The sequence below is a fragment of the Sinocyclocheilus anshuiensis genome, unplaced genomic scaffold (assembly GCF_001515605.1).
Source record: "Sinocyclocheilus anshuiensis isolate Anshui unplaced genomic scaffold, SAMN03320099.WGS_v1.1 scaffold2285, whole genome shotgun sequence".
Taxonomy (NCBI): Eukaryota; Metazoa; Chordata; class Actinopteri; order Cypriniformes; family Cyprinidae; genus Sinocyclocheilus; species Sinocyclocheilus anshuiensis.
The window spans coordinates 184191-201430 of NW_015552762.1; the positions used below are offsets into that span (position 1 = coordinate 184191).

At 34.9% G+C, this 17240-nt stretch overlaps 1 protein-coding gene across 7 annotated transcripts in view; it reads left to right on the top strand.

Annotated features, from left to right (window-relative positions):
• The first annotated feature begins 6814 nt into the window (after positions 1-6814).
• Positions 6815-17240, top strand: part of LOC107667883 (PDZ and LIM domain protein 5-like) — a 53207-nt gene continuing 42781 nt past the window's right edge. For all 7 annotated transcript variants that reach the window (XM_016459621.1, XM_016459615.1, XM_016459620.1 and 4 more), the window contains exons 1-2: positions 6815-6890; positions 7871-8034. In XM_016459621.1, coding sequence (XP_016315107.1) covers positions 7936-8034 — 99 coding nt within the window. In that variant the 5' untranslated portion in view covers positions 6815-6890; positions 7871-7935. The remainder of the gene's footprint in view (positions 6891-7870; positions 8035-17240) is intronic.

Consider the following 17240-nt stretch of genomic DNA (forward strand, 5'->3'; position numbering starts at 1 on the left):
TACTATGGAAGTCAATGGCAACCACCAACTGTTTGATTACGAGCAATCTTCAAAATATCTTCTTTTGTGTTCAACGTAAGAAAGCAACTCATACAGGTTTGGAACGACATGAGGGTGAGTAAATGATGACAGAATTTTCATTTTTGGGTGAACTATCCCTTTAAGTAAATGGCATATTGTCTCAATGTCAAGTACCTTAATATCTGTAAGACTAGCCTGTACTTCATAGAGATTTGACGCATTTAGAGCACATTGATTTTTAAACAGCCCCCTCATTTGTCTCTGTTGCTTTATGAGTGCATTAGCCCATAAAATAAACTCTAATCACTCACACTGCTTTTTTTCTAGAGGATAGTTTGAACTAGAATACATTATTGATTCCCATTCTTTGTACAGATGCTAATAATAGCTTCTTTATGCATTGGCATGGTCTGTGTTTACACTACATCCTATTTAGCCCCCATTAACATCAATGCACATGCTTTTAGACTGTCTGTATGGGGTTTTCAACTTTTAAACAGTCTGCAGTCTTTGTAAAAGCTGTCGTCCTGTGGATGGAGCGGAGGGGAAGGCCAGACAGGGCCTGTATGATTTAGGTACTATGTTGTGCAGTAATGACTGTATCTCTCGATGAAGGAGAGGTTAGTTGGGTTTCATCATTAATACATACCTGAGTGATTCAGTATGCAGTATCACTTTTCCCACACATGTAAACCTTCACCCTTTTCTCTACTACATCAACATTTGTATTTCTTTATTCATTTTTTTAAATCACAGCTCTTTGCTTTTAAAACAACACTGTAAAACAATTTCTGACAGGTAATCTAAAAATATGCGTCATGTACTATCATCTAAATGAACTGTTTTGTTGTTGTTGTTGTTGTTTTAAATTCAGAAATATTAATTTGTCATTTAATTGGACTATATTAAATAATTGTTAATGTTTTACACAATTTTGCCCGGACATTATATTAATAATAATACAAGGAATTTAAGTTATTTTATAAATTTTTGCTATTTCATAAACTTTTTACATAAAATTTTTTATATATAAAAAAATCAGTGATATATTGAATAGTTACTATTTTAATATTTATGTTAATATTTAATATTTTAATATTCATTAATATTTTTTAAGTGTTACACAACTTTGCCAGGACATTATATTTATAATTCACATAAACCACATTTTGTTTCGTTTAGTTTGCATCAGTACAATATATCAAATAAATTAAATATTTTGTGAAATGTCATTCAACTATACATTTAAATTAAATTATTTTATAATTTCATTTTAGTTTTTCACATTTTGCCAATACATTATATTCATAACAATACATTGAGTTCAGATATTTGATTAATTTTGCATTTTTTTTTACATAACTTTATCAGTACAATATATAAAAAATTGTAATTCAGCTATTTATTGAATTTGAGTTTTTATTTTAATCTTTCTATTTATATATATTTTATTTTTTTATTTTGTCACAACTTTGCCAGGACATTAGGCTATTTATAATAGGTATGAACCATACACTGAAGTGTTTTTATTTTTATTTTATGTTATTTTTTATTTGAGTGATTTTTCTTCAGTACATTATGACATATCAATTCAAATGTAAGTATAAATATTTGATTTTATTACATAGCTTTATTGTTTGGACAATATATTGGCTACATAATAGTAGTACACAATACAATAAGCGTCCATATAAAGTTAAAAAAGGGTTTTATGTGGGATGCGGGAAGGTCTTTGTAATTATTAGTTTTTCTACAGGTCCAGCCCATGTTTGATGACGTCACTTGCGGAGGATACCATGAAGCTCGCAGCGCCGCTTCATCCGCACAGACGCGACGCGACGCGACCCACGCGACTCATCTTCAGACCTGCACACACAGGTAAGCGCGAGCTCATCACGTGACGCAAGACAGGAGAAACTTTAAAACCGTCGTAGCAGTACAGCCACGCGAATCATGAATGAATTTAAATGTATTTCAGTGAAATATTTTTTTAGTGTGTAGGAGACCGGGGCAAGTTGTCACTATAGCACTTGCCGTTTATTGGCACCGATTTGAGAAGAATACGTTTGTTTAAAATGTGAAACACTATCTAAAGTAACAAAAAGAAATTTTCCCCGCAACTTTCTGCATTTAAAATGGCTTAAATGCTTTCCAGCAAAATGTAAACAGTAAGACAATTTTGAAAAACAAATAAATAACACATAATTGTTTTGTTCAAAAGAACAGATACAACTCATGAGCAGCATGTACTTTTATAAATGTGACAACTTGTCTCAACCCGATTCCCTATTTTAGGAACACAGTTCAACCCTTTGGTTTTTATCTTCTTTCATTATATTTATGTCTTCTAGTGATGCATGATGGTGTGTGTGTATGTGTTTACTTTAATCAACAGCTAGAAAAATATGATGACATTGGTTATTTAGTTATACTAATTCATGAGAGTTTTGAATGATTTTTTGGAACCAAACTAATATTCCTACACTGATATTCACTGATGAAATTAATGAATGCATGCAATAAATGCAGTTAAATTTTTATTTGTTTGTAACATATGTTTAGACATGTTTAAACAAACATATATTTATCTTTAAAATATGTTTAAAAGTTTAGCAAAATTCTTCTTTGTGTTGACATGGCATGCCTACAAGTCACTTAATAATATCCATAACAAATGGAGTAAATGTTGAGTGTGAAATGGTGAGAATAAACTGAAACCAACAGTAAACGCGATTAGCATTTGGTAGTGTTCTTCAGGAGCTGTAATGTCTCATTGATGTCTCAGGGGGCCCCATATGGATTGGGGGACGTCATATGTTATTCAGGCTGCGGTCGATGTCTGTTTTCACCCCCTCTGGATGAGCGCAGATGAGAAAAATGATTTAAACATCACCAAATTACCATATATAAAAAATGCATGTATTGGTGATTTAATGATACATTAGTGATATGAAATGAGCTGTTTTGCAGAATCTTTTCTGTACAGTGCTTAATTTCATTCAGATGTTATCTTTTTTGGATAGGTAACCTAAAAATGTTTATTATTTTTATATGTTTTTTTAAAAGTCAGAATTATTATTTGATATGACTAAATCAATCTGACTACATTAAATCTTTATTTTATTTTTTTATTTTTTTACACATATTTTCCTGGACATATTTATAATTGGTATAAACCATAAATTAAATATTTGTTCTTGTATTTATTTAGCTTTTTTTAAACTGAACTTATAAAAAAGAATTATTATTTTAACTTATTTTAAGTCTTATTTTAACTTTCTGGATGAACTGTTTCTAGCTTCTTTGCAATGTTTGTTTGGCTTTATAAAATGTGCCAGTTTAGTGTGTACTTACATTTTTTGTATGAAATGGTATGTGTGTGTCATTGTGGTCACTGACTCTTTCACATTTACGCACAGCAAGCAGATGCTCAGATGCACAGACACGGTTTCATTATTTATTTTTAGCATGTAGAACATTGATTGGTCCTTGTGAAGATCTGCTCACTGTTCCAGGAACTAGCGCCTTTTGGGGATTTACTTCTTAGTAGTGTTTAAAAAGTCAAGCATTATTATTACTCTTGCTCTTATATAAAGATTTGAACAAACTCCAAACCGAACTCCAAGTATTTAACTTCAGTGTGTAACCCGTTTTACAGTGTTTGTGCTCCGGACATGAATGATACCTAACATCTTTTCTATGCAATTAGAGTTCCAGGTTTGAAAGTGTTGTCAGCAGGCATCCAACGACTGAATTAGTTTCTAGTCTGGTGTGATTGCATGATTTAGTGCAGACAGATTGGGATTAAATTAGATTAGTGTGAAATCGCATACAGCCAGACAGTTTCTTTGTGTTCATGTGTAAGATATTTTTATTTAGAAATGTCTCACACACACACACACACACACACTATAATGGTAACTTATATGTGGTTAATGTAGTTAAATCTCTTTGTAATGCTAATGAATCAGATAATCTAAAACCAGCGGCCAGTAGAAACAACACAAAGCAGCAATCTGTTTTCCTTGTGTCTCCCACTGGAGTCACTGGATCTATAACGCATGTTGTTGGAGAAAACTGTAAACTAGAGAAGCACTTAATCCGACAGCTATTATGAACACACACACACACACACACACTCAGGCAGTTTGTATTTTTCTGGCTTTGGTCTCAGCTGTTCTCACTCAAGCCTAAAGCTACTTACTGCCGTCACTCAGCGTGCCTCTGAACGCTCTATTGTGTGTGTTCGCATAGATCATTTATCATATGTCACTAATGTGATTTCCTTATTGTGTATTGCTGGACTTCTGTGGCAATAGATGCATGTATGTGATGTGTGTGTGTGTGTGTGTGTGGAGAGAGAGAGATGGACACATGGAGTGTGATGAGTTTTAAACTATTGATATTAGATCTGGGTCAGATGAATGATCCCCAGACTGCCTGAGGACTGACTGGCTTCTCATTGTATTCAGACTTTGTTGCTGAAAAATTTCCTTGATTAATATATGATTAATAATCACCTGTCCATTGTCCAGCTCTGAACTCACATCCCGTTCCTCTCCACCCTGACTGGCAGCATGCCAATAAATGTGCTGTAGTATAGATAGATAGATAGATAGATGATCCATCCCTCTATCATCTCTCAAACTTTCCATCCCACCATCCATCCATTCCTCTTTCATCTTTCCATCCATCCATCCTTCCATTCCTCTTTCATCTTTCCATCCATCCATCCTTCCATTCCTTTTTCATCTTTCAATCTATCCATCCATCCATCAATTCCTCTTTCATCTTTCCATCCATCCATCCATCCATCCATTCCTCTTTCATCTTTCCATCCATCCATTCATCCATCCTTCCATTCCTCTTTCATCTTTCCATCCATCCATCCTTCCATTCCTTTTTCATCTTTCAATCCATCCATCCTTCCATTCCTTTCATCTTTCCATCCATCCATCCATTATTCTATCATCTTTCCATCCATCCATCTATCCAACCATCCATCCATTTCTCTATCATTTTTTAATCCTTCCATCCATCCATCCATCCATTTCTCTATCATCCATCCATCCATTCCTTTCATCTTTCAATCTATCCATCCATCCATCCTTCCATTCCTCTTTCATCTATCCATCCATCCATTATTCTATCATCTTTCCATCCATCCATCCATCCATCCATCCATCCATCCATCCATCCATCTATCCAACCAACCATTCAATTCAATTCAATTCAAGTTTATTTGTATAGCGCTTTTCATGATACAAATCGTTGCAAAGCAACTTTACAGCAAATTAAGTTTCTACAATATTTAGTGGTAGCTTATCAGTGGTGACTGTCAGTTAATGTACATATGGCAGAAATGTACGGAAAAATCAATCAAAGACGTAATCAAACAGACGATGAACACTATTAACAGTAGGGCTGAACGATTTTGGGAAATAATCTAATTGCGATTTTTTTTTACCAATATTGCGATTGCGATTTAATATGCAATTATTTTTTAAAGCTCTTTATGTTCTGTATTATTCAACAAAGACAAGCTATAAATCATTGTATAGTATGCCCAACACACTATTAGACAGATTAAACATAAATGTTCTTTTCTGTAGGCCAGGCCTATATGTTACGATGAAATTAGGTGATGCATGAATTGATATGAATGACATTTTTATTTAACAACTACAATCACAGTACATTGACTGATTTGTTGAACTTCCAACCTTGTAAGCATGTAATAATTATGTTTAAATAAGCCTGGTGTAAACATTAATATGAAAGTCAGAAACAAATCACACAAACTAAAGTAGATTGCAGAAATATAAAAACAAATCTGTTGCTTTACCACACTACTTTAGGTAATTCAAAGTCACTGTAATAAACATATGTAAACATGTGGACTGCACTTTTTAAACACTGTCTGTTCACTTTTTACTGTATTAGGGCTGTATGGTACTCTTATTTATATGCTCTTATCATTGGTATCATACTTGGTTAATGGTGTTAGGCCTCCACCATGATGCAGTGAATCAATCAATCAATCAATCAATCAATCAATCAAACAAACTATCTATCTATCTATCTATCTATCTATCTATCTATCTATCCAACCATCCATCCATCCATCCATCCATCCATTATTCTATTATCTTTCCATCCATCCATCTATCCAACCAACCAACCATCCATCCATCCATCCATTTCTCTATCATCCATCCATCCATCCATCCAATTTATACCAAATGGAAAATTGCAGTGCAACAGTACCCAGGCATGATCAACACAGTACAATACAACATAATATAAACATTATAATTTTTTTCATTATTTGGGTTTGTTTAATAAGAGTGACATTTGTCTTAATGATAGCAGATGAGGAGCATTCTGCATAATGCGTGATGACAGCATGGATCACATGTGAATCTCATCTTTATTCCAGTGTTTACAGCAGTCTTACTCTTTTCCCATGACGAATTATTGGACGATATGAGCAGTAGACACAGTAGACAGAGATACTGGCAGGCTAAAGCATTCCCTCTTGAAATGTGCCGATGACGGGACACATCTGACCCGTGGAACATTCCAGCGTCTGATCCTAATCGTCTAATCTCAGGACCTTTGTTTTAGGTTCTGGTGGCTTTATGATGGTTCCTCCTTAATATTTGGCAGCACGTCTAGGGTCTGTTCCCTAAATATTAGCGTGTAAGCCTAGCACCCCCATCCCAACCCCCAAAATTCACACACGCCCTCTGATAGATGGGTATAAATGGGCAGTCTGCTGTCTGTGTGGATCATTTGGTGTTGGACCTTTAGACCTGCATTGCAAAGGAGTTTGTGTTTCTTTTTGTCAAGATTGTTGCTTTTTGAAGGTAAATTTGTCTGATTAACATATGCAGAATGATTACTTCACTTTAGCTTTGTTAAATGCATGTTAACTTACGCATATTGTATTATTTGACAGTTTGTTGTTTGACAGTACAGTACTGTTCAAAAGTTTGTTTTTCTTTTAAAGAAATTAATACTTTTATTCAGTTAGGATACAATGAATTGATCAAAAGTGACAGTAAAGACATTTATGATGTTAAAAAAGAGTTTTATTTCAAATTAGTGCTGTTCTTTTGAACTTTACAGTTTCCACAAAAATATTAAGCAGCATAACTGTTTTCAACCATGATAATAATAATAAATGCTAATGCAAATAAGCATATTAGAATGATTTCTGAAGGATCATGTGATACTGATGACTGGAGTAATGATGCTGAAAATTTAGCTTTGCATCTCCGGAATAAATTACATGTTAAAATATATTAAAATATATTTTATTTTTTTAAAACAGTTATTTTAAATTGTAATAATATCTCCTAATATTACTGTTTTTTTTCTGTATTTTGACCAAATAAATGCAGCCTTGGTGAGCATTAAAACATTTAAAAAATCTTACCAACCCCAAACTTTTGAATGGTGCTATATATACAACCAAAAACCAACTTTTTAAATGACACTGAGCATGTTTTTTTTTTTTTTTAAATGTGACTTTTATACTGCTTTCTGCTACTAAATTTCATTAGCTGTGTTTCATAAGGCAAGCATCTCTATTTCTTCTAACTTCTAACCCATAGCACTAAAACTTACCTTCAAGTAAAACAGGTTTTTGCAAGTAAAAAACACTTTAACAACTGCATAGAAATGCCTTGGCAACCTCCTAGCATTGGGTTTTTCCACTCACATTTTATTTAGAAAAAGTAAAAATCTAGTTTTAAATCACATGCTTTTTCAACAGTGTCTGACTGAACACATCTCTCTCTCTCTCTCTCTCTCTCTCTCTCTCTCTCTCTGTCTGTCTTTTCAGGGCATTCTGTGAGGACTTTCTGAGTGTTTGGCAGCCTCTGCGGGTGTGTTTTATATCAGACAGCTATGAGTGGTAAATACAGTGTGGTGTTACAGGGTCCGGCTCCATGGGGCTTCAGACTGCAGGGGGGGAAAGACTTCAACATGCCTCTCTCCATTTCACGGGTGAGTACAAACACACACTCATTCAAACATGATACACCCCTTCTGACCCCCCGACACCATCTGTACCCTTTAATGATCTCTCGTTCCCCTCTTTATTCTCTTTTTGTCTATTTTTATGTTACTTTTGACCTCGTCATTATGTATAGGGGAGAGCAGGGTAAGCTGTTTTAAAACTGTGCACAGTGTTTATAATGTGATCATATTTTTAGAAAAGGCCCATCATTTGCAGCTGCCTGTGATTGAGAGATACATATGAGAAAAAATATTTTTTGCATGTCAGTAATGTGTCGGAACAAATTATATTTATCCAGGAAAGAATTCTGTAATGCTTAGCAAGGCTGCATTTATTTGATCAAAAATACATAAAAACTGTAATATTGTGAAACAGTATTACAATTTAAAATATTTTATTTAGTTATATGATCCTTCAGAAATAATTATAATATGCTGATTTGCAGCTTAACATTTATTATTATCGTCATACATGTTTTTTTTCAGGATTCTTTGATGAACAGAAAGTTCAAAAGAACAGTATTTATTTGAAATGGAAAACTTTTGTAACATTATAAATGTCTTTACTGTCACTTTTAAATAATTAAATGCATCCTCTCTGAATAAAACTATTAATTTCTTAAAAAAATCTAACTGACCCCAAAATTTTGAACAGTAGTGTATATCTCATACATGTTGGTAAATTGGCGCTGAATAAAACCATTAAAATTATTTGGGTAAAAATTAATGATAAATTATTAAATAATTAAGCATTTATCTCAGAATAATATCAGTAGGTAAAGGGTTTATGATGCTTTGGGGTAATTTATATATATGCCATAAAAACTTACAAATATTAGTATAAAATTGCAATTTAATTGTGCAATTAAAATATTCTCACTTTTAAAAATGTTCTTTACAGGTTTATGCAAAGAAAAGATGCAAACAATGTAATTGTGCATTCTAAAACTTTTTTTTTTTAGCTTTTACTCTGTTCCTGTAGCTCTAATAGAAGAGTATGACACTCGCAAAACCAATGGTTCAATTCCCAGGGAATGCATGAACTAAAAAGCTGTATAGCTTAAATGCAGTGCAAGTCACTTTGAATAAAAGCATCTGCCAAATGCGTAAATGTAATTGTGTTTTCTGTATTCATATATTACAACATACCCCTAATGTGGACCACTTATTTTAAAAAGGCATGTTTCTGTCTATATATTTATAGGCACTTTCTTCTGTCACTTGATAGCAGATATATTTAAGATTCTTAGTTTTACCTCCATCTCATTTCCTCTTGACTACAGGACAAACTTACAGCTTACCCTGCTCCCCCCTGAATATTTATCTCATTTATTCATCTGTTAAATGATCTATGTAACCTTTCCTTTCCACCTGTTGATACTTTTTATTTCCTAATGAGTCTTCCACCCTCTCTCTATCTACAGTATCTCTCTCATGCACACACACACACACACACACACACACACACACACACACACACTCGCTCAGATGCACGTATGTCACACAGCCGTTTGGGCTGCCAATGTATGACAGCTATTCCCACAATGCCATCTGGCAGAGGAGTGATGTAAATGACCTTCTGATTGATTTTCCTTGCCTCGCTCTCTTTCTTTCCCTCCCCCTCTCCAGACTCTTCCCTCTTTTCTTCTGTCCTCCCCTCTCCCTCTCGGTATTTGTCATTATTTATTTTTTTAATTGTGCTGTTGTGTTTTACAAGCTATTTTTACAGGGTTATTTTAATTTATTTTATTATTTTATTTTATTTTCAAATAAAATGAATAAATTTAAACAAAATCAAATATTTTAATTTTATTAATATTTTTATTTCATTATTTTATTTAGTTTTAAAACAATTATTTAAAAATAATAAAAGTATTAAAATAAAATAAAAATTAAAAAATAAATAAAAATAGTTCATGTATTTATTTATTTCTCTCTTTAATATCATTCATTTGGATCTTATTTGGTCTCATTGGATCTCATAGTGTTACAAGCTCGTAAGTCACTTTAGCAATGTGATGTGCATTCAAGTATAAAAATATATGCATTGGACAATTTCGTATTAATTTTTTTTAATCAGACAGTTATTCTTCACATTAGAGTTTGTGATGTTGTGGCTCTTCTGGCTGCTGGTAGGTCTGGTTCGTGGCTTAGAACGCTTTGTATGGGAAGCCAGTGAAAATATTTTATCAATAGAGTGAGAGCTCTCTCGGATCCCACTACAGACGTTACTCACACTCCATAAAAGATGTTATTTCAACTTCAGATCCTCAGTAAAATCTGGGAGCGCAGCCGTCAGCTGGACATATCATAAATCTGTGATTTACAGTCCTCTCGTCTCTCCTCAGTATTGTTGGGAAGTAAGTATTCTGCATCTGTCAGTATTGAGACAGTAGCTCAGCTGTTTACAAAATAATATAGTCTTTCCAGTGTTTCTAGCAACATTTTTCCAACAATTAGTGTAAGTACACTATTAAAAAGTCTGCAAAAAATAGGAGGCAGTGAACTGTGTTTGAATATAAAGGAATTTTCTGTATTGATTTTTCACATTTGCTTTACCCAGAAAATTACTAGTACCTTTTCTCAGACAGCATTCAGAATTTTGATTAATTTTACCATATTTCAGTAAACAGGTTAAAAAAATTGATTCATTTGGATCGCTACTTTGATGCAGTAACCCATTAAGATCGTCATTGTATTTGTGCCAGATAAATACTGCTCTCATGTGTAATTCAGACTAAATTTCATTGTAGCGCGATTAAAAATATATTTCCTCCATAAATTGATTGGATTAATCCTGAGTAAGGAATAATGCATAGGTTCATTATTAAAATTAATCTCATTATTAAAATTAATCTTAAGGGGTGATACTGGAGATATGTAACTAGCACAGCTCTAAAATTATACAGTTTAGCAGTAATTATGCAAAAAAAATAAAAATAAAATTGACAGCAGTCTGCAGAGAGTGACCAGTCAGAATCAAGTATTCTACACTCTTAAAAACAATGGTTCTTTTTTTTGGCATCAGTGATTTCATAAAAAATTTACAGTGGTGGACGAAGTACACAAATCAAGTACTTGAGTAAAAGTACAGATCCTAACAGCATCAGACGCGTGCGCGCTCTCTCACAAGATCTCCCGGTTCTTACTTGTGAATTCAGTTCACTGGAGACTCGCACCAAAGGGTTCATTTGAACCAGTGAGTTGTCGACTCGAGAACAGCTGCAATCGGATCATTCCAATTCGTGAATTAATCGTTTGGTGCGATTTGCGAACCGATTTAACGGGTTCATTGAAAAGAATCAGTTCGTTCATGATGAATCAGACACCGCTTCTGCGTCTCGGAGCACGTGATATAAGGAGTAACGATAATTTTTATGAAATGTAGTGAAGTAAAAAGTACGATCTTATGCTTTGGAATGTAGTGAAGTAAAAGTAAAAGTTACTCAAAATAAAACTACTCCACTAAAGTACAGATACTTGAAAAATGTACTTAAGTACAGTAACGAAGTAAAACTACTTCATTATTGTCCACCACTGAGAATTAAGATTTAACATCCATGGAACCTTTAAAGTTCCATGGATGTTAAAAAAGGTTCTTTAAAGTGGAAAAGATTCTTCAGATTTTTAAAATGTCCTTCAACAAAGAAATAAAAGGCTCTTTTTAAGAACTGTTCGCTGAAAAGTTCTTTTGGGGACCCAAAAATGGTTCTTCTATGGCATCAGTGCGAAAACCCCCATCACAAACTTTATTTTTAAGAGTGTAGAGGGCCATGTAATCATTTCTGTTAGCAAAGCAACTGTAGTTTAACTACTTAAAACAGACCTGCTGCTTCAAGATTGGTCTTGCATCTCTCATGACATCATCTCCAGAGGAGTGCGCATATGTGGGTGACAAACTTTTCATCGATGATAAGATAAAATGAGAATGTTCCAGTTCATGCCATGGTAAAATTAGCTGCTTTCTCCGAGGTCCTCTGCAGGCCGTCAAGCGTTTAAGCCGTGAGGATGAAGCTGCAGCTTTTTTGGCAGGAACTTGTAGGTTGCAGATGCAGTATTTCTTCGAGTGTTTGTGCTGATTTCAGACAGGACGGGGCGCTGGGACAGGTTTAGACTGTAAATAAACGTTTGGGGGGAGTGTGTTGGGTTTGGACGCGGACAGGTCTGAGGTTGTGGGAGTGTGACTGATTTTTTTTGTTTTGTGTGAAAAGCGGTGGGAAATTTAGCAGTGAGATTGGGTTGGTTTGGACCTCGCTGTACCTCAGCCAGCTTTTCAGAGATTTAATATTCTAAGTTCTGGTTTATGGTGGGATTTAATACAAGGATCTGGTCTAAACTAGGCTTTATAAGACTGTGGTTTGGAGCTGCTGCTATGTTCTGGTTAGTGTCAGTACACAGGATCACAGCTGGGTGTGTGTTCTGTTTCAGTGTCTGTTTCTTTCTTTCTGTACTTCTACCATCTGATACCATCATGGAGATTTTTTTTCTCTCTGTCTGTCTTTCTCTCTCTAGGATTGAAGGAAATGTGACTGGTGTTTGCCTGTGTAAAACCTGCCACAATGAAGCTAGGAGGATGGCGTGGGTGGTTGCTAGGATGATACTAAGTGGTTGCTAGGTGTTCAGAATGTTTTTTTTAACAGTGTATAGTTTCTAGATTGTTCTCTGTGGTTGCCAGCAAAATTTGCCTGTGTAGTTGCTAAGGTGTTCCGAATGTTGTTTAACAGTATACGGTTTCTATAATGTTGTCAGTGGTTGCTGCTAGGGCATTTGTGCATGGTTGCTAAGGAGTTTAGAATGTTTTTGGCACTATACTGTTGCTAGGAAGTTTTGGGTGGTTGCTAAGGCCTTACTGAGGGGTTGCTAAGGTGTTCAGAATGTTGTTTAAGAGTATACGGTTTCTATAATGTTGTCAGTGGTTGCTAGGGCATTTGTGCATGGTTGCTAAGGAGTTTAGAATGTTTTTAGCAGTATACAGTTGCTAGGAAGTTTTGGGTGGTTGCTAGGACCTTACTGAGTGGTTGCTAAGGTGTTCAGGATGTAGTTTAACAGTATACTGTTTCCAGAATGTTGTGGGTGGTTGCTAGGGTGTTACTGTGTGGTTGCTAATGAGTTCAGAGTGTTGTATAACAGTATACTTACTGTTTATAGAATGTTGTGTGTGGTTGTTAAGGTATTCAGAATGGTTGCTACTAGTGTTGTCACGGTACCAAAATTTCAGTATTCGGTACCGATACCAGTGAAAATCCACGGTTCTCGGTACCAATTTCGGTACCAAAGCAAAACACAAAAACATGCTAATTGACGAAATACCGGGTCTTTTGACAACACTAGTTGCTACTGTGTGGTTGCTAATGAGTTCAGAGTGTTGTTTAACAGTATACTGTTTACAGAATGTTGTGTGTGGTTGCTAAGGTGTTCAGAATGTTGTTTAATGGTATGTTGTTTCTAGAATGTTGTTGGTGGTTGCTGGGGTGTTACTGTGTGGTTGCTAAGGTGTTCAGAATGTTTTTTAACAGTATGTTGTTTCTAGAATGTTGGAGATTGCTGGGGTGTTACTGTGTGGTTGCTAAGGAAAAATGTTGTCAGTGGTTTCTAGGGCATTTGTGCATGGTTGCTAAGGAGTTTAGAATGTTTTTTTAGCAGTATACAGTTGCTAGGAAGTTTTGGGTGGTTGCTAGGATCTTACTGAGTGGTTGCTAAGGTGTTCAGAATGTAGTTTAACAGTATACTGTTTCCAGAATGTTGTGGGTGGTTGCTAGGGTGTTACTGTGTGGTTGATAATGAGTTCAGAATGTTTTTTTAACAGTATGTTGTTTCTAGAATGTTGTTGGTGATTGCTGGGGTGTTACTGTGTGGTTGCTAAGGTGTTCAGAATTTTGTTTAATGGTATACTGTTTCTAAGATGTTGCTGTGTGGTTGTAAATGTGTTCAGAATGTTGTTTAACAGTATACTGTTTCTAGAATGTTGTGTGTGGTTGCTAGGGTGTTACTGTGTGGTTTCTAAGGTGTTCAGAATGTTGTTTAATGGTATGTCGTTTCTAGAATGTTGTTGGTGGTTGTTAGGGTGTTACTGTGTGGTTTCTAAGGTATTCCGAATGTTGTTTAGCGGTTTACTGTTTCTAGAATGTTGTGGGTGGTTGCTAGGGTGTTCAGAATATTTTTGTTGCTATGGTTGATGTTGTGGGTGGTTGTTGGGGTGTTGCTAGGGTGCTAGGTTATTGCTTGCTGGCCCAGAAAAACCTGAAACACAAAAATACATTTTTAGGACTGTAATCAAATCAATAGTTATTTTTACCTAAAACTAAAACTCGTTCAAAAATCGTTTTTGTTAATTGAAATAAAATAAAAGATACACACACAGGAGAGAACATGCATCTGTTGGATCCATTTTAATGCCCCTTGTGAGAAAACAGTGTAATGCAGATTTCTCTGCTTCTCCTGAAACCTGATATAATGTCAGAAATCATTTCACTGAATTATTAATGGCATGGCATTCAAGTACAAGCTGTACCGCTTCTCATCATCATGTCAGGAGATTGTGCTTCCAGATACACCTATAAATCTCCCCAAAGCGCCTGTAAGATTCCATATGTGAGTGTGAGACAAGCAGGAAACAAACTCAAACGTTCATTCAGCCATTTATGCTATTTGATTACACAGTGCTCTGGAGTACTTGACTCTGATTGGTCATTCAGTGGCCAAAATTGTTCAAAAGTTTGAGGACAAAAAATGTTCTTTTTTAAAATGTTTTTGAAAGAAGTCTCTAATGCTCACCAATGCTTCATTTATTTGATCAAACATACAGTAAAAACAGTAAGCTGTGAAATATTATTACAATTTAAAATAAATTTTCTCTTTGAATTTATTTTAAAATGTAATTTATTCCTGTGAAGAAAAGCTGAATTTTCTTCAGTGTCACATGATCCTACAGTAATCATTCAGATATGCTGATTTGCTGCTCAAGAAACATTTCTTATTATTATCAATGTTGAAAACTGTTGTGCTTCTTAATACTTTTGTAGAAACCATGATCCATTTCTCTAGGATTCTTTGATGAATAGAAAGTTCAAAGTTAATTTATTTGAAATACAAATATTTTGTAACATTATACATGTGTTTGCTGTCACTTTTGATCAATTGAATGCATCCTTGCTGAATAAAGTATTAAAATTGTAAAAAATTGTATATTTTTTTATGAAAAAACTTTAATATACTTAAATATTTGAACAAGAACTTCTCTTTAAAACTAGTGATTTGCTATTTATTTTTCCTTATAAAATCATCTTAGGGTACGGAAAATTCCCTTTAATTGAATAATCACCCATTTTCTATATTGGTGTAGCAGCAGAAACAAACACAACCATTCATTACGATCCAAGACTGAATGAAATGCCCCTCTGTCTGACTTTTCAAACACATGGCTTAATTATTTGCGTTGATCTGTTCAGTGTAAACGTAATAAAGCAAATGGTATCTGTCTCACACACTTCATCGGAATATTACCGCACACATTCTCTCAGCAGTGACGTTTCTTGACAGTTTTGGCCGGTCTCTATATACAGACTGTGTTCCGCTTGGAGTATTGATTGCGACAGCTCTCGCGTCGTATCTCATACACACACATAAGGAGTTTTATGAGTATTCACAGCTAGTTTATGTGTGTTTAGATTAAAGTTAATGAACGCACCTAGTTTAACTGAATGGGACGGCGTGTCTCTGGGGGTCATTTATGAAGTTGAATGGACCTTCTGTTCACTGTTCACCTAGCAGCCGTTCAACACCTTCAGAAACAGTAAAACCACTGATGCTGGAGTGGCAGACCATCTGTATGCGGTGTGACATCACGGTTACGCTGTGTAAAATCACCACCTGTTATATTTCAGGTTTACATATGCTGTGGTGTGATTGGGAAATTGAATGCATTCGTGAAGAAAACATGAATGAGATTTTATATCTATTGAATTTCTTTTAAAATATTTTTTATTCATATGTTGTATGGAAGAAAGCAGTATGAAGTTTTTGCTAAATATCTCCTTTTGTGGTCCAATGATTCCTTTAAAGGAATAGTTCACTCAAAAATTAAAACTGGCTGAAAATTTACTCACCAATGGATCCTCTGCAGTGAATGGGTGCCGTCAGAATAAGAGTCCAAACAGCTGATAAAAACATCACAATAATCCACAAGTAATCCACACCACTCCAGTCCATCAGTTAACGTCTTCAGAAGTGAAAAGCTGCGTGTTTGTAAGAAACAAATCCATCATTAAGACGTTTTTAACTTTAAACTATCGCTTCTGGCCAAAATTCAAGTTCTCTATCCATAATAAGAATTCCTCCAGTGAAAAAGTCCATCCCCTGTTGTCCTCACACATCAAAATCCACAAACATTTATTAGTTTAACTTTAGAGCTGTTTTGGACTGTTTTTGCTTGTAAACGATGCTTGATCTGTGCGTATTTCTCTCCTGATTCAGATGAGATGACTTTTTCACAGGAGAAACCAATATTATGGATAGAGGACTCATATTTTAGCCGAAAGCAATAGTTTGAAGATAAATCCATGTGATGGATTTGTTTCTTACAAACATGCAGCTTTTTACTTCACAAGACATTAACTGATGGACTGGAGTGATGTGGATTACTTGTGGATTATTGTGATGTTTTTTATCAGCTGTTTGGACTCTCATTCGACGGCACCCATTCACTGCAGAGGATCCATTGGTGAGCAAGTGATGTAACGCTACATTTCTCCAAATCTTATGAAGAAACAAAACTCATCTACATATTGGTTGGTCTGAGGGTGAGTACATTTTCAGCATTTATTTTGTATTTTTGAGTGAACTATTCTAAGAATCACCCAATTTCTATGCTTTTATATGTACATAGAACTATGCTTTCTTCTTTGCAAGCATAGTTTGGCTTTAAGTGTCGATTGCTCATAATTAAGTGTGAAAATAACCGAAGGATATACAGTGAAACCAAAAATGATTCAGAGACCAAATATAATTTTTTATATTTTGTTACTAGTGGGTGCAGGACACTATAGTTCATTTAGTCGACCCGTGTCTTCACGTAAGTTGCGGAGGCAGCCTTTGTTCCCCTGAGAGAACAGGGCGGTTGCATTCCCAACGACTGGCTCATACTAGCTCAGTCTCAGCATCAGTTGTGTGCACACAGGGACTTGGTGGACTTGGTG